At 40.8% G+C, this 17,891-nt stretch overlaps 2 protein-coding genes and 1 long non-coding RNA gene across 7 annotated transcripts in view; 1 reads left to right on the plus strand and 2 right to left on the minus strand.

Annotated features, from left to right (window-relative positions):
- Positions 1-17,891, minus strand: part of LOC126395578 (uncharacterized) — a 280,183-nt gene that overhangs the window by 99,883 nt on the left and 162,409 nt on the right. The window lies entirely within an intron of this gene.
- On the minus strand, positions 1,503-7,783 carry lins1 (lines homolog 1). Of its 2 annotated transcripts, none has more exons than XM_050052652.1 (6): positions 7,335-7,783; positions 7,155-7,244; positions 5,637-5,769; positions 4,266-4,850; positions 3,860-4,043; positions 1,503-2,337 (listed from the first exon to the last, which is right to left on the minus strand). In XM_050052652.1, the coding sequence occupies exons 1-6, from the start codon at positions 7,665-7,667 to the stop codon at positions 1,542-1,544; spliced, it is 2,121 nt and encodes a 706-aa protein (XP_049908609.1). In that variant the 5' UTR covers positions 7,668-7,783; the 3' UTR covers positions 1,503-1,541. The 2 variants fall into 2 exon arrangements, with proteins under 2 accessions (XP_049908609.1, XP_049908599.1); XM_050052642.1 differs by having other exon boundaries at positions 3,860-4,046; positions 7,335-7,781.
- The window catches only part of asb7 (ankyrin repeat and SOCS box containing 7), a 22,135-nt gene continuing 13,606 nt past the window's right edge, over positions 9,363-17,891 (plus strand). The window contains exons 1-4 of one of the 3 annotated variants that reach the window (XM_050052945.1): positions 9,363-9,606; positions 11,810-11,928; positions 14,744-14,955; positions 16,800-17,405. In XM_050052945.1, the coding sequence (XP_049908902.1) occupies positions 11,891-11,928; positions 14,744-14,955; positions 16,800-17,405 (856 nt within the window). In that variant the 5' untranslated portion in view covers positions 9,363-9,606; positions 11,810-11,890. Of the gene's footprint in view, positions 9,607-11,809; positions 11,929-14,701; positions 14,956-16,799; positions 17,406-17,891 lie in introns of all 3 variants that reach the window. The other 2 variants (XM_050052960.1, XM_050052952.1) reach the window with 2 other exon arrangements.

Raw genomic sequence — 17,891 nt, forward strand, 5'->3', positions numbered from 1 at the left:
CGTGCTGGACCTCGGATGACTGCCAATAAACTGATAATGGAAACACCTACATTTCGAAAAAACTCTCAAATATCGAGAAAACGTTTTTACACTCTCATGAGGTGGTTTTTCAAATATACGTCACCAGACATTCAAGTCCTCTGTGAATTCCTTGTTCATGATCCTCTCCCAGAAATCCTTTATCCATGGTCACTGCCACACATAAGGACTTTGCCTTTGGAATACCACTCGCTCTCCTCGTCTTGGGTTGTAGACTACTGCAACAGCAGCAGTGGCAACCGAGCGTCTTGGGTTGTAGACTACTGCAACAGCAGCAGTGGCAACCGAGATGATTGCTCCAGCTTGCAAGAGATTTGGAATGTCCATCTTACTTCCGCAAACAAAGTGGAGTCTCGTGGGACGAGAATTACAGCTCATACGCAGAACACCCTTTAATGGAAACACTTGCAAGTCGCAATTGTACTTTGTCGAAACTTTAGAAATAGCGCATTTATTTTGCGCAAAACTGTAACGGAAACGTGACTACAGACAGTCATGCCGGCTGTCAGAGTTTATTTGCTGCATGATGGAGAATATTGTTGAACTGTGTTGGAAGTGGAAAATGCAGATGTATTAATGTCCGGCTTCACTTGGACAATACAAAGGCATGGCATGAGAATGAACAAGATCCAGGACATGCAAGATGTGGACTGTGTAGTAAAACATTTGACATTTGACACATGGGAGAGGCTCCACTAGCTAGCCATGCTAAAGGAGCTAACCTCTTTACCCTGGTGACCAATGTGACACCTGCTGTCAGCTGCAGTGATGCATGCACCATCAAACAAGGGACCATTTTAGGTGTTGTGTCCAGAAACGAAGCCCCAACTGCAGAGGTACTGTGACACTGAAGGTGCATAATTTTCACTCACATTATTCCCTCTAGTTGTACGAAGACACAAGCCAGCTTTTTTAGGTCATGGTTTCCCCAACAGCCAGATGACTCCCAGATTCAGATGCAGTAAACACAAGTACTTAACTATTATATGTTCTTTTTGACTGGCTGCGTATTTTAAGAAACTACCGGTACATTTTTTATTAATGGATCTTTAATCTTTTCATGTAATGTTACACACATACTTTCCACAGAATGCAATGGTGATGAAAATTTGTTTCAGTCATGGGACCTGTCCAAAACCAGACCCTACCCACTCCATCACAGAGTTTAACTCCGTTTGTAGACACCTTTGCAACTGAGAGGATAGGTGAAGGGGATAAATGCAGCCATTGCTGTTTTATAACGCAGTTCCACTCCTCGCTGCTTGGTTTAGGACAGCGAGGGAGAGGTTGTAGGGGGCGGTTTGGGAAAGGCCCATGGAAATGTGTTAGTAAAAATGTGTATAAACCCTGTTTGTATGATTTCATATGGCAAATGATTGGTGCTGGACTGATTGATGGAAGATGCATGGACATGTCTAAAAATTATGGGAGGACAAACAGACACTGGACTATTTACATTTCACAAAACATATATCTTTATTGAACTGTAACAGACGTGATCGCTAGGAACAGTTCTCTACTTGTGCTAAGAGCTTTAAGAGTGACGAAGGGTTGTACGGGAAGAGTTTCTTCGTCTGCAGCCTCGTCACCACCTCTCTGAGTGCTGACATACAGAGGACTGCTCTGGCTAATGTTTTACAGGTCAGCTGTGGACCTGGACGTGATGCTTCCTCAGTCTGTAACACCGACAGTGGCGATCCTCTTGGTCTTCTCTCTGGTGTGGAGTTAGGTTCACTTAGTGATCCTGTTGAGTTCAATGACTCATATTGTTCCGGCTTGATGGGTACTGGTTGTCCACTAATCTCTTGTTTCACATGCATAGCACTAATGTTCTCACACACAGCTGCTCCTGGTTCATCCTGACAAACCTCCATGTCCTCTGGCTCAGACTCATCAGAACTGTCGTACTCTACAAGGTGAATCCCAGCAGCCGAACTCATCGTTCCCACTGGTGAAGTAACACCTGTGGGCTGGTCACAGGAGCTGTGTTCAACTCCATCTGGCTGACCTTTACATGTCACCTTTAACACATCACCACCACATGAGGCAGTCAGTGACAGCTGAGGCCAGCTGATTCGTCCACATGCTGCAGTGAAGCCCGGCCAGTCAGCTCTCAGGTACTTGAGGTACCGCACAAAGTACTCCAGGAAGCAGGTTTCAGTGGAGATGAGGAAGTCGAGGAGGATGCTGTGGTCGAAGGAGATGCTCTGGAGCAGCAGCAGGAAGTGGCAGTGAGGGTTGCAGCCGGACGCACAGGCTGCCTCCAACACAGCAGAGTCCTCCAACCCTGAACACCGTCTGCAGGAGGAAACAAGCAGCTCAGTCAGCTCACTCTGAAAACATGATACCACCACTGCCCTGGACTGCATCTGATTTCACTGATTGGTTTTTCTTCTCTGGTTGAAGGCGTGTTTGCTCCATCTACCATTCACATTTAAGTCTACAAGATGGACAAATCTGAGCATGCACTTCCTGTTTTGGTGTGATCTCAAGCGAAACTTGCTCAGCTTTGATCAAGCGTGTTTGGAAGTAGGACTGAGTTGATTTCTGGTTTTGCCGCTCTGGTCCAGTGTGTGAGCTCAAACCAGTTTGATTAAATGCAGACCGGCTAAACCAGCTTTTGTCATTATGACACACCCTGGCAGATTAAAAAGTAACCTTCACCAAAAACCTGTGTTGACGGCATCACAGTATTGATCCAACTCATATTGCATTAGTACAAAGCAATACAACAATGTGATTGATATAACATTATGTTTGCTTATATACAGACTGACACTAGTGACTGACAGGCTGTGAGTCGAGCACGGCAACACGAAGGATCAAATTTTAGCAGAGGTGGGAGAGGAAGAGCAGCACATGTTGTGTTTGTTGACTGTAAAGTGCGTGTGTTTTTTGGGGTGACGAGACGAGACATGGCTGAGTCAAGGAAACTAAAACTGCACCAATATGACGACATTTTGGATCTGAAGCTGGTGAAGGAGTTGTCCTAACGCACCATGACAAGTTGCGCCGTTTGGAGCTGAATTTTTGTCAGACACCTTGTCTGTACTTATTCCTATCTCTCGCTTTGAAAGCACCGCAGTAGATGAAGGGCCGCTGATTTATGGAGTTAAAATTAGGAATTATCTAAACGAAGCCCCCTCATTTCACTACAGAGCCCAAAGTAAGGTGTCAGCTGGCTGCAGAGAGATCGCCAGGAGGCTGGAAATTTCTCATGAGCTAAATGACCATGGCTAATAACAAGCTAGCCTACTTGCTGTTGGTTGTATTCTGTCATTTCCAGTAAATATCACAATATAAAACATGTTTTCTGTTTAAAATGTACACACGTAGGAAGATAGCAAGTACTCGTCCATCTTTTAAGTGGTTACATCTCCAGTCTGATCTCGAGTGCACAGCTGACAGCTACCTGGTTTGTTTACAGGCAGAAACAGAAGTGCAAATTCAGTTGATTCTGTGTAACAGAGAGCTCCGATGTTACATGACGCAACATGGTTGTCGGTCACTTTGTGCAAGAGTTTTTGCTTGGGTTGTTTGGGGATTTTGGCTTATGTCATTGAGACTGAATATAACCCCTGCCCTCATATATCAGCATATTTGTTTATCATCAAAGAGACTTTTGGTTATTACTAAAAAAAAACTTTGTACATCACAGCCCTTTTCTCTGGTCATGAAGTATTTGCATCGTTCTCCTACGGCACAGACAGCCCAGCTTCCTCAACAGACCATCTTTCCAGCAGTGAAACACTTATTTAACTTTGTCTAAATGTCATGTTGATGAAAATAAATCACACATGCGTCTGTATATCTGCTGTACCTGTGATGTAAGAATATGGACAGCAAAGCTTTGGCTGCCTCCATCATGTCATCGTCCTGTTCTCCAAACAGCAGGCTGATCCAGCAGCAGCGGTGAGTGACCTCCGTCAGCTGGACACCGCACTGCTGCAGGAAGCCCCACAGATTCTGCAGATACCCAGAAACCTCTGCAGCACTGTCCGCTCCTGCTGTGAGAGGACACAGGACGGTATCAGCATAAAGCCTCACCTTGTATTGCGGAGGAGCTGATAGTTCCCCTCAGCTCGACTAATAGTTTTGGCTTCTTTCAAGTTTCTGTTTTGGGTTTACAGCCTGCAGCATGTGAGCAAAAAAATCTACTAATGCCACTCAATCAGACATCTTGATACTTTGCGTTATTTAAAGATCACTTCATCATGGATTCTCACCTGCTCCTCCAGCTGTTTGGATGTGAAGCTCAATGGACTTGAGAAGAAGCAGGCTGACAGCCCTCAGCATCACACAGTCTGGTTTTTGACCCTCCTCGACTCTGACGCATCTCGCCCCCCCAAAGAAAGAGGCTGACTCCACCTGAACACTCTGCAGCCAGTTAGTAGCCACAGCTGTGAGCACACTGTGAGCCAGCAGACTCATATCAGAGCTGAAGTGCTTGTGTTTTATTCCAGCGGACAGCACGTCACCTGAAGCCCAGTCCTCTCCAGCCTTCTGAAGCACCGCTCTCTTCAGAAGCAGCAGCGCTCGCTTTTTGACAAAATACTCTGAGCAGCAGCTGATTGTTGTCAGCAGTGCTGAGGAGTGGATGTGAGTTATTCTCTGACTCTTCAGACACACACCGGCTCCACATATCAAACTGGACGCGGTCAGCACCTCCAGCAGGTCCAGCAGGAGGCAGAATGTTGTTCCCCAGCGTTCCACTGAACACTGCGTCGCCTCTTTTCTCTCCTCAGGCAGGAACTTTGAACACAAAGCACTGAGGCTGGAGTCAAACGCTGACAGAAGTTTCCCAAGGGTGTCTGATGGAAGAAAATACACACATTCAATATGACAGATGAGACGCAACAACACATCAAAGATATGTTGGAAGATAAATCTGTTCAGACACAACGAATGTTGATCAGCGACTTACAAGAAACTGCAGAGATGAACAAAGACATCAGAAGTTTTTAAGCAACATTTTAAAAATGAGCGTTTTTCAGACTCTGTTCAGCTCATTACGGAGGAGCTGCTAACTATGGTGGCTGCTGCGAAAACTGGATACAGCAGCAGAGGTGTGACCGCTGTTCATTCCTATGAAAGTTGCTCAATGGCATGTAAAACCAAAAAGGCTCTATTTCTGCGGTACGAAAATACCTGAACACCATGGAGGCCAGAGAGCAAACGCACTGGAGACTAACACAAGCCGAGCCAGCTCCTTTAGTTTAAGCACCCCACTTAACTGAATGGGGATAAAATGATTAATCACAAGGCTCTTCTAGACCAGTGGTTCCCAACTGGTGGCTCCTGGTCCAAAAGTGAGTCCCAGGTCTGTTCTGAATGGACCACAACTGACTCACGAATGTGTCAAATTTGTAAAAAATACACTTTATTTTGAAGTACAGTGAATTTCCAGCACAGAGCTTTTACTTTGAAGTGCTATTCCCTGCTGTAGAGCGAGTGACTAACTGACAACAACAACATGACAGAGACAGCAAATTAGCTCGATGATATGGCCAAACACAAATATGATGCTGAATGTATTGGCTGTAACTCAGGTTTAAGCTTCTGCTCACAGTGTGAACAGACTAACTAACCAGTTTTACCTTGATGAGCTCCTTTGAAAAGTATTTTCAGGACTTCAGTCAGCGACCACAGACAGGCGTCCAGCTCAGGACCGAGGGCTGAGTTGTAGAACGTCTGCACACACTTCTGCTGCCACACAGGACTGACGGTGCCCTGAGAAATGAAACTGTACATCATACATCCTGATTCTGATGTGGCATTTACTTCATACATTTTTTCATGCCGTTGGAGCACCATTACAGTCATTCTCCTGGCAGCAAGGACGCAGAGACACTGAGAGCACAGATGTGGAAGAACCTCAAACACTGACTAATCAGAGCAGACTGGGCTTTTTTGGGAGGGGGATCAAAGCAGGATTTATATTTGTGCATCAGTGCTATGCAAAGTCTACGCCATAGTCTACGCACATGGCCTACGCCGTTGTGAGCATTTATACTTCTGCATGGTGTGTCACTCTGCAGTTACACCTCCAAAACACTAGCTGGCATCAGGGTTTCTGTGCAGTGCTGTAAAGTCTTACTGATTCAAACACTCATTAAACACACATTAAACACTCATTAAACACACATTAAACACACATTAAACACTCATTAAACACACATTAAACACACATTAAACATGGCTTAATAGAGACAATTTCAAACACAAGTGCACAAATCAGCTTCACTATAACTCGCAGCATTCACAGACAAACACTTGTAGCACACATTTTCCCCACAAATACAACATGCTAACGTTATTAGCACAAGCCTATGGCACTTTACATTGTATAAATTAGCTTTGCGGCTAGTGGACTTTTCCTCTACTCATATGAAGCCAGGGACAACAGCAACATTTAACAAAGGTAACGTTGCAAAATTCGGCTCCATTACAACTCACAACATTCACCGACAAAACAACTGTCTTATACTTAACATGTTTTCCAAACAAATACAACATGCTAACATTATTAGCGCCAGCCTATGATTTTAGCTTAGTGACAAGCCAGGATAAATCACACACAGAAGATTTAAAATGCTATTTTAGTGGAGGTTTTATTGTCTTCACCATTTATTGTTTCTTATTTGTGAAATAAAAGTAAATAAAAGTTTTGTTTCCACTGAGGGAAATGGATTCAGCTTACAGAAACAGACAGGAGGTCTGCGTCGCCGCCACGTGTAGTTACATTTCTGGGGAGGTGCATGTCAGGCTATAGCGTAGGCTCTACATGGAAGCAGAGTCTACGTCATAGGTACGCCGTCAATTCGATGCAGAAGTATAAATCCCACATTAAAGTGACAGTCACTAAAACTGAGTGTTTCAGACACATAGTGACTACAGGTATATTCAGGGAGATAATATGAGGAAAACTGTCTTTTTTTAAACATTAAAGTGTGTACACATGCTCAAGTAGAAACGCAACTTACAAGTATGAACCTGAAAACGAGCAGAATATGGGACCTTTAACACAAAACAGATGCATGATGCATGACAGACAGACAGAAAAGTTTTCTAAGCAAACACTTCAGTGTTCTTTAAAGTTCAGCCTGAGAACTCACAGATTTGAGGAGCTGATAGAAAACACATGTTGATGCAGTCTTTGCAGCGAGATGTGAGATGATCTGGTCCTCAGCCTGGAACAGCTGGACCTGTGGGGTAGTGAAATCTCACTGTATAAAACACTTGTGTTAAAATGTATCTGTGTTTCATAGTCAGCCTGAGGAGAGTGGAGCACTTACAAGTTGGGACATGAGATCCAGTTCCTGAAACACCGTCAGGATCTCCCTGCAGTAGGAGGTCAGTGCAGCAGGCAGGACCCGGGACGTCAGGTCAGAGGTGATCCTCTCCACCAGACTCACACTGATGCAGGTCAGATCACAGCTCTCTGCAGGACCACTCTCTCTGTCCTCACCGGGGACCGGTCCACACACCCCGGAGAATATCACACGGGCCACCTCGGCAGCACTTTGTGTGGGACATGTCCCCGTCTGAAAACATCTGGACACATGTGTGAGGCAGTCAAAGCGCTGACTGACGGAGGAGCTGTCTCTGCAGCCTGCTGTGTGCTCCATGATGCTCTTCCTGCCATGTGATGCACACGGAAGCAGAGCGACAACAAATGGGTCGACAATACAGAAGCTGAGTCAAGTCACCGAGAGTTAACACGATAAAACCGGATGTATATCACATGAGCCTTCAAAATAAAAGCGACTTTCAACGCGCTTCTGTCTGGTGGATTATATATCAGTGAAAAACATAGCATTTTGGTAGTAAACATGGACTGAACCTTCAGTTGTGCAGTAGACATTTTACAGCACTGACATGGTGCTGGGTGTCGGATGACCTACCGACTATTTTCTAACTCACAATGAAAATAAATTGATTTACGCTGGAATATTTTTTGTACTTTTACGATAAAGAAATTTACAATATGTAGCTGTATTTTTTTTTAGATAAATTACATTATTATCACAACTGTATTTAACTGTATTCAGAACTTTATTGTGAAATTCACAAAGGTAAATATCGTAATTTCACATAAGTACACTGCTAAATCACAGTAACATATAGAGTTTAACTGTGAGATTACAATCAAATACAGTAATTCTGTTTAATCACAGTAATCCAATGTTATACAGTTAAATACAGAAATTTTACAGGAACATGCTGTTATATCACAGTAATGTAATGGGCTTTAACTGTAAGGTTACAGTTGAATATAATTCAGTCAGGAACACTTTAGTCAAAGAAAACTTTATTTCCATTTTCAGTATTACATTTCGTGGTATGGCTCTGTTCTGGGGCCTCTACCTTTCCTCTGGCCTATGCAGAAAGCCTAAGGCACAGAGAGCACATCTCTCCGCCCTTCCACATGCAGACAAGGAAAGCCTGAGGCAGAGAGAGCAAATCTAACTGCCCTTCCATGCGCCTACATGAATATTTAATATTATCTTGATTTTAGTTTTGGCCTTCTTTATTTTATCTTTTACTTTACTTTCCCAAGTGTGGGATTAATAAAGTTTATCTTATCTTATCTTATCTTATCTGACATTTTAGTTTGTTTCATTCTCAGCAACGTCTTTCATGCTTAAGGAAATTGTCTTATTTTCGCATTGATAAGTCCCTTATGATCCTATTTTACAGATCTTATATTAAGTCTGTCTTGACCTTGTCTTCTTTCTGCTGGTTTGAGAATCTCAGCATCAGGTCCAAAAATGAACTGAGTAGCATTGTGAAAACGAGTAGCAAGATCTTGGGGCTTCAGCAGAATACTTTATCTGTCCTGTTTCATAAACAGATAGGAAGGAAGGCTACAGCCATCCTTTCCTACAGCTCCCAGCCCTTATTCTCTTAGTTTTAGTTTATGCCTTCTGGCTCCCATCTTAGATTTCCACCTGTTAAGAATAACAGATAGTACAATATGATCATGATGGTGATGTTGTCGATGTCGATATTGTTGGCTATTGTTGATGACCTCTGTTGTTTTAGATCACTGTATTTGGTTCCCCTTTCCTCCACCTGATTGTTGAGTATTTATATTCTTATGTGTTCTCTCCTGTCCCTTTTATGTATGTTCTTACTTGCTGTGCAACTGATTGTCCTCTAGGGACAAAATAAAGTTAAAGTTGATTTTTTTTGGCAGGTTTCTTGCTAATATTGCATAAGAGATTAGTTTTCCTGTTTTTTAAATTATACTGTTTGCAGTTGGTTTGGAGTTGAGAGAATGATGCTTTTATTCTGAAAGATCGGAAGCGGAAATCACAATGTTTTTGCTGCCGGGGCCAAACTGAGGTGCTCACAGAGAGACTTTGTTGTTAAAACGGATTGTACAACAGCGAAATGATGGTCAACATTGCTGAGACTGACATTTAGTGAAGTTTTAACGCACAGTTTTGTAGATACGTGATGGATTTGAGTTGAAAGCGACATAAATATGCATCTTTGATAACTCCAATTCCTCCTGACTGGAAGCTGATTGGCTAAGTTATCCGTCGGCTCCGCGTCTGTCAAGTATGTGAAGTGTTTTTAGTATCAAAGCTGTTGTGTTTGTCACTACATATGTAGAATTAACTTTAATATCGGTGCACACAGTGTGCCGGGGGTTTATCTGTAACCACCGTCACAAGTAACGGTAGAAAAGTCATCAGAAGCTAGCGAGCTAGCGCTAGTGAGTTTGTTAGCTTGCTGGCTAGCCTTCGTTAGCTAACATAAATACAGTCTTAAATCAGGTGTTTGTCGAAGTATGTCGCAGTTATTATATTTTCTGCAATGTAAGAAACAAACTGTTTTCATCTGCCTGATTGGTTTCACCGGTTTTCATTAGTTACCGTCATTGTTTACTTGTACGTGGCTTGTATTGTTGGTCATGTTAGCAGGTAAAGCCTTTCTATTGTCCATTGTTTTTCATCAAACGGTGAAGCTAACTAACATGTATGTGTTCACACGGAGGTGCTGCAGAGTCTCACGCCTTGGTACCATGTTTAGTCATTTGTTTTAATCATAAGGCGTTAGCTCATTTTAAACCTAAGCTATTTTTGTTAGCTAGTTGTGCATTTGAGACATGAATTTCATTTGACACTCCTGTCATTCAGCGTTGCTATTGTTGTTGCTAGCGGTGGTAGTTTATCTATAACAAATCCATAATATTTGATTGGGTTTATCAATAAAGATTATTAAACGGTCATGTCACCCATTTTTGAGAATTGGGACAAATCAAGTCCCACTAAAAAACATCAAAACTTATCAACATCGTTTCGTTTCTGTGGTGAAATGTTATTTCTCTGATTTTTATGTATGAAAAATGTGATTTTTAAAATATTTTGATCTGCTCTAGTTTTTTAAACTAATTAACTCGCCTGAAAACACCCTTTCCTAGATAAGAATTCAACTCAACTTTATTTACATAGCACCTTTCATACAAACATGCAGCCTAAAGTGCTTCATGTGGCAAAAGTGGAATGACACAGACACAATTTAAAGGTTAACACAAAAAACATAAAGTTTAGCAAGACTAGCAAATTACAACTATAAGACAGTAAAATATTAAAAAAAAAAAAAAAAAAAAAAAAAAAGGAGTGATAAAATAAGGTAAAAACCAATGGTTAAAAATTAATACTGCAATGTTACTCCACATTAACAGATCAGATTAAAAACATAGGTCTTTAATATACTTGTAAAATACACAGAGTCCTTTCTCATATCTAGAGGCAGTGAATTCCACAGTTTACAAGCATAAAAACAGAAAGCGCTTTCACCAGGACCTTTATGGGACAAATAAATGGACATTTATGGGTCGACAGTTAAAAGTAAAGGAGCTGAGGACCTTAGTGATCTGACTGGAACATAAAATGATAGAAAATCTCTGATGTGTGGAGGGTAAGGTTATTAAAAGTTTTATAAACAAGTAAAATAACTTACATAACAATTCTGAAAGACGCAGGTAGCGACTGTAGTGACTTAATTCACAACTTCAAACAATTGAAAATGTGTTAAAAGCTTTCAGAGTCTAAAATTAACAGTAAGTACTGATAACATGTGTAAACATCTTTGTTTTCAATTTTTTTTTTTTTTTTTTTTGTGAAAATACCAGTCCTTCAAAGATGTGTCCTAGATTTTTGTCACCTTCAGATTTCTTCAAAAACATATTTAATCAGCATTAAAAGGGTTATCTTAAATCTGGGAACTCCTGTCTCGCAGGAATGCTGCTCAAGTTGTGGTAAACTTTTAACTTTTTGATAAATGCATTGCATAATATTGCTATCAGGTGTGTCTAAACTACAACATGTCAACGCTGTAGCCCTTCTAAATCAAAAATAAATAAGAATTATGGTTTTAAAATTAGTGTTTTGAATAGCATTGAGCGAACCATGAAAAATAAAATTGATCCTCACTACAACTGCAGTGAATTTAATAAATATAGAACTTTGGTAGGACGTCAGTTCCGTCAGAACTCTGGCACCTCTGGCATCCACCATCAATACTATTCAAGAAAAGAATAAATCACTGGGAGGTCGACCATTTACCATGTTTAATAGTCAAGATTTCTTCTAAAATATATTTTCCCAGCCCAATTGAAGAGTAAATATCAAAACCCCCTAAAAGTAAGACTTTGTCCCAATTCTCAAGAATGAGTGATTTATTTCAGCGTTTCCAACTTCCTACACTTTTTCCTGACTTTCTAAAAACGACTATGTTTTGCACGTGTCTGTTGCAGGAACACCAGCTGAAGACAGAGTGCCGTCCTCTCTCAGCCTTCCTGACAGTGCAGCTGTATATTTACAGGTGCAGCTCCGATATGACGAAGAGAAGCCCGTCTCTTCAGCTTGTCAAAAGGTACACAGTCCTCTTATTTAAGAGTGGTCAATTAAAGAAGTTCAAATACTTCAATAAAAAAAGTAATTTCGCTCAACTAAAGAAATAGTTGATCTTCTCAGGTCTGTTGCTCCGTCAGTAGCTTAAAGTCGGAGTTAAACCTGTGTGGTCTGGAACAACATCATGTGGTCCTTAGCTATGTCCTCAGAATAATATGCATCTATGATTCTGGGCCTGGGTGTACTCTAAAATGTAGCCCAGACAGCTTCTACATGAAGGTGTCCCATTTGCCTCATTTCAGCTCTGACTGAGGAAAGAGTTACAAACTGAAGAGGTCAATGCCTAACCACCCTGTTTGAACTATCTCAGCAGCACGAGACTAATATCTGCAGACATGAAGTCAGTTTGTCAGTAATGTCGGCAGGTGCCACTTAAAGTCACACAGGGAGCAAATCAAATGTAGCTTAAGTCCAATTTCTGCTATAGTTGTAAGCAAATGCTCTATGATATGGTTTATATTTTTACAGTTAGAGGCTGACACATTTTTTGTGATAGTTGAGGTGTAACCAGACAGAATTATAACACAAAGTGCATATTGTTCCTAGTGTTGTCACGATACCAAAATCTTTGTTTCAGTACCAATACCAATATGAATTTCGATACTTTTCGATACTCTTTGGTACTTTTCCTAAGGAAAAGTCCTTTTGGATACAAACCTTTAAAACAATAAATAGTAGGGGTGTAACGGTACCAAAAAAATCATGGTTCCACCAAGTTTGTGTTACGGACGTCACGGTTTGGTAACTCAAATGTTCCACCAAGTTTGTGTTGTCTCGTGTTGTCTCCCTTTGCGAGGCAGACTTTCTCTTGTCTTTTTTCACGTGCGCCAGCTGCGAATGTTGATACAGGTGTTGTCATACACACCACTTGCGCAATCTGTGCTCCAATAGGAACAAGAAAGGCGTTTGTGTGCATAAATGAGTAAAATAAATTAACTAAATTAATGAATTGAATCAATTTCAAAGTACCGGTATTTTCCAAATGCAGTATAGTACCGTTTGGAATACTCTAGTACCGCGGTACTATTTTAGTACCGGTATACCGTGCAACACTAATTGTTCCATATCTCCAAATCTTTTAGCAGTTGTTAATACTGTACACCAGAAAATCAGAAAACTGAAACCTGCTTGTGCTGAATGTTTTCTAAATCACAGCCGAGCTTATTGAATGCTAAGCAACAGAGCAAACAAATCCCTTTTGTAATAAATACAGAGTTCTCACTGTCATGAAATTACTGGAAAAGTTAGGAAATTAGAAAAACTATTTTCCAGGCCTGGAAATGGTTTGGAATTTACAGAATGTTTTGAATAGACAGTGTTTCAGCTATTGTTTAAATCATGTCCAACATTGTGCAAAATACGTTCCTTCATTACTAATTTAAAATCTATTGCTGCATTGCGTGATTGTTGAAACATCACTGGTATCTCAAGATACACACACTGGTGTGTACAGCTAGTTGGCGGCAGGAATGTGTGACGTGCAAGGAAAGTTAGCAAGCGTGAGCAGTTTGCTTATCCACCAAAACCCACAAACATTTTGGTGTGGAGTGGAATAGAGGCCAAATTTAGTTGTGGGAAAATAAATGTACGTACCTGTCCACATTTGGAAATGCTCCCTACTAAAAATTGTTTGTTGTCAAAGAGGTGTCGAGGTAGGGTATTTTTTCAACTACTTCAAGTCACGGGAATGGTGTAAAATATAATGTAAAAGTTTTGAAAATTGGTTGGTAAAAATGTGTGGTAGAAATGTTTTTTCTATTATTACCAACGTAAATCTGCTGAGCCTGTGTATTAGCCAATATATCAGCCGTCAGTCAAACTGACTGTACAGTGCCACAGAGCGGAGTTTCTTCCCTTGAAAATGATCTTTTGTGAAGAACAGACAACAGACTCGGCGCTGGCAGAGAGCGCTTAAACCGTAAAACATGCTACTCACTTCAATGACAGCTGGTACGCCAAAAGCTGTTAGAGACTTTAATCATTTTAAGCAGAGAAAGTTGACGCTGGCGTAAAGTTTGCTGCTCTTTGCTAAATAGCAAATTATATTGTCTGAACTCAACGGTGTGTCCCAATAATTTGCCACCTTCACACACTCTAATTTTCACTTGCATATTCAGTGAAATAATCACATTGTAGGTCCTGGTTGTGGTAAAGGAGATCTGCATCAGTTGTTTAAGGTGGACAAAACACAGTAGAGTATATAAGTGTGTAAAGATGTCATCTAATATTATGTCTGTAATACGGCTTGAATAATTACTTGATTAGTTAGTCGAAAGAAAATTAAACACCAACTATTTTGACAGTTGATTAAATGTTTCAGTCATTTTTAAAGCTAAAATTTGCTTTTTAAATGTGAGAATTTGCTGCTTTACTTTGTCATTTACAAAAGTAAATGATGAGTGTTTGGGTTTCGGACTGTTGGTGGGACAAAAGAAGCAATTTGAAGACATCACTTTGGGCTCTGGGAAATTGGGCTGAGAATTTTTCAGATCAACAGATAAATTGTGAAAATAATCAGCAGACTAATCAAAAATCTACAAGGTGTGCATTAGACCATGTTTAATTCCAGTTGAAATAAAACTGACATACATGTGAAACACATTTATAATTTTGGATGGTAGAACATTTTCGTAGCGTAGCAGTCAGGTCGATCAACGCTCTGCAGCTGAATCAGAAACGTACCCACCCAGTTCCCCAAAGACATACAGAATGTGTTCATGGGTTTTTCCGAACAGAGGTTAGGTACAGATGAACATTCCCATTCCGAAATGTGACAGGATGCTGAACCATCACTGCAGAAGGAACCCTGAGCTTCATGAGGAGCTGCAGATCCAGGCTGCAGTGGCAGCGGGCGATGTCTGCACTGTCAGGAGAATGCTGGAGCAGGGATACTCACCTAAGATCCGCGACGCCAACGGTTGGACGCTTCTCCACTTCTCTGCTGCCAAAGGAAAAGAGAGATGTGTTCGAGTGTTTCTGGAGCATGGAGGTCAGACGCTTTGTCTTTTTCTTTTTGTCCTGCTGTTCTAGTTGGCTTCATTTGGTGGTTAACAACGTGCTATGATAGATCTGAACACTAGAGGTCGTTATTTTACTGGAAGAGAGGACCTTTCACTCACCTCTGTGTTAGTTGAAAGCCACTTAAGTTTAAGAGTATAAAACATGATGTCACATGTATTAGGTCATTTATCTGGTACAGGGAGGGGCCCATTACGTTTACATACATGCCTTACATCTACAGAAAATGTGATGGAGAATAATCTGTTTTATAAATCTGTATATGTTTGTGTAAAAAAGTTGCACAAAACATTAAAATACAACTATGGCCTTTACATTTGGGGTTTATTTCCTTAACCAACAGACTTAAGCTGCTATGAGGCATCTGTCTGTTTGTGTTTTTAGGCAGTTTTGTTATTTAATTAATTACTGAATAGAACAATAAAACACTTCAGAATCAGATATCATATTTGTGCACGCACCTTAAAGTAAACTGTGGGTCCCCTCATATTATTGAATGGATTCCCTCTATTTCATCTGACTTTGTGAGCTCAGAGAAATCTTAAAACCTTCAGAAAATACTTCACCTGCAAAATGACCATTTGTTTATCAGTTAGTCACAGTGTGAAAATGCATGTGTTCAGGAACAACCGAGCATACGATTGGATATATGAGATATAGATTATACTGCATGAGTTGTGTGAGAGTTTATAAACAGGTGTTTTGATGTAGTTTTGCTGTTGTTAAATGAAGTCTCCATTTACTTTAAACCTTTGAACCCTGAGCAACTTGGTGCAATTTCTTTCAGAAACTTGGTGAGAAAAAGAAATGTCCCACAAACTGCTAAAAAAAAAAGATGTAGAAAGTTGTTTTACAAAAAAAAAACTTGGGAAAAAAGAAAGAGCTATGGAAAACTATATTTATAATTAATGTTATTACATTTTTAAATTATTATTAAATTATTAATTTTTCTTTGTCTTTTTTTTCCTGATTTCTTGTTTTTAATTTTCTCTTTTTATTAATCTCTTGATATTTTTCGGGTTGTTGCTCATTACCTTCTTCTGATGTTTTTTAAAGAAATAAAGCCAATTTGCTCAGGTTTCAAAGGGTTAACTCATGAACAATGCTAATGCCTTTTTTGGATTCACCGTTCAACTTGGAAGCACTGGAGAAAAAACAGTTTTATCACGAATATAACACAACACACACAGTGAGTCCTTAATATACAAAATGTCATTTTTGGGGTGATGTATTCCTTTAAAGTAAACCTTAAAGCTGAGTCAGTTTAGTTTTGGCTAGTTAGAGGCAAAAACTGTAATATCAAGCCTGACACATTACCACATAATAAAGTTGTTGTGGTTATGAAGACATCACTTCTCTGGAATACTGTCCAGCTGCCAGTGATGAACTGTTTCTCCTCCACAAAATGATATGAAATGTCCTGGAAATGACTGTTGGTACTAGTGTATAAAAACTGTTCTGTCTCTTGCTCTAAAGTCATGTAATCCATTTAAAATTGATCTAAACAGTTAAAGCAGGTTTAAAGGTTTCACACTCAGGGAATCAGTTGCCTGGTCATAATGTCTAGTTGTGTCTAAACTCCGGTGCACTGCATTTGTCAAGTGTAAAAGTTGACCTTTAGTGTAGTAGCTAGAGAGGACTGTACATTAAAACAGTTCAGGTGAACGTGTGAAGATGTTCTTTTTGACAGATTAAAGTTTAGATGGACCGTAGAGTCCCAGCTGATCACCATTCATGTCACCCACAGCACAAAGCACATCTCCTGCTGTATTAACTTTCCTCTCCTTTTCACTCTTTCCACTCTCCTCTGTCCAGCCGACCCCACAGTGAAGGACTTTATTGGTGGCTTCACAGCACTTCACTACGCTGCTATGCACGGCAGAGCCCGCATCGCCCGGCTGATGCTGGAATCGGAGTATCGCAGTGACATTATAAATGCAAAAAGCAACGATGGCTGGACGCCACTGCACGTGGCCGCCCACTACGGCCGAGACTCGTTTGTACGTCTCCTCCTCGAATTCAGGGCCGAGGTGGACCCGCTGAGTGACAAAGGGACCACACCACTACAGCTGGCCATCATTCGGGAGCGTTCCAGCTGCGTACGGATCCTCCTGGACCACAGTGCCAACATTGACATTCAAAATGGCTTCCTGTTGCGGTATGCCGTCATAAAAGGCAATCACTCGTACTGCCGCATGTTCCTGCAGAGGGGGGCGGACACTAATCTTGGACGTCTTGAGGACGGTCAGACGCCCCTGCACCTGTCTGCCCTCAGGGATGATGTGTTGTGCGCCCAGATGCTCTACGCGTACGGAGCCGATACCAACACCAGGAACTACGAGGGCCAGACGCCGGTAGCTGTGTCTGTTAGCATGTCTGGGATCAGCCGGCCCTGCCTGGACTTCCTACAGGAGGTCACAAGTGAGTCTCACACAGTCACATCACTCATCACACAAGCATGTCGTACAACCTGACATATCATCACTGTTCCCACCAGGTTAAAACAATTCTGCAACTAGTTATCATTCTTAACTAGTTGCTTATAAAAACTACTTTAAATGACAGAAACCGTCTTGGAAAAAAGTATTTAATGTGTACTTTGATTTTTGGTTTATAATAATAATAATAATAATAATAATAATACATTTTATTTATACAGCGCTTTTACAGCTCTCAAAGACGCTTTACATTTAAATCCAAAGAAAAGAAGTACATACATGTAAGTGCAAAGAGATAAACAGAAGACAAGGACAATATAAAACAACAAGGTGCAAAAGCATAGTGCAAAAACAAAGAAAAGGAGGGCACATGAGGAACCGAGAACGAAAAGCTAATGTTAAAGGTTAAAAGCGGATTTGAAAAGGTGGGTTTTGAGGAGTGATTTGAAGGTGGATGGATTTGGACAGT

The sequence above is a fragment of the Epinephelus moara genome, chromosome 1, assembly GCF_006386435.1.
Source record: "Epinephelus moara isolate mb chromosome 1, YSFRI_EMoa_1.0, whole genome shotgun sequence".
Classification (NCBI taxonomy): domain Eukaryota; kingdom Metazoa; phylum Chordata; class Actinopteri; order Perciformes; family Serranidae; genus Epinephelus; species Epinephelus moara.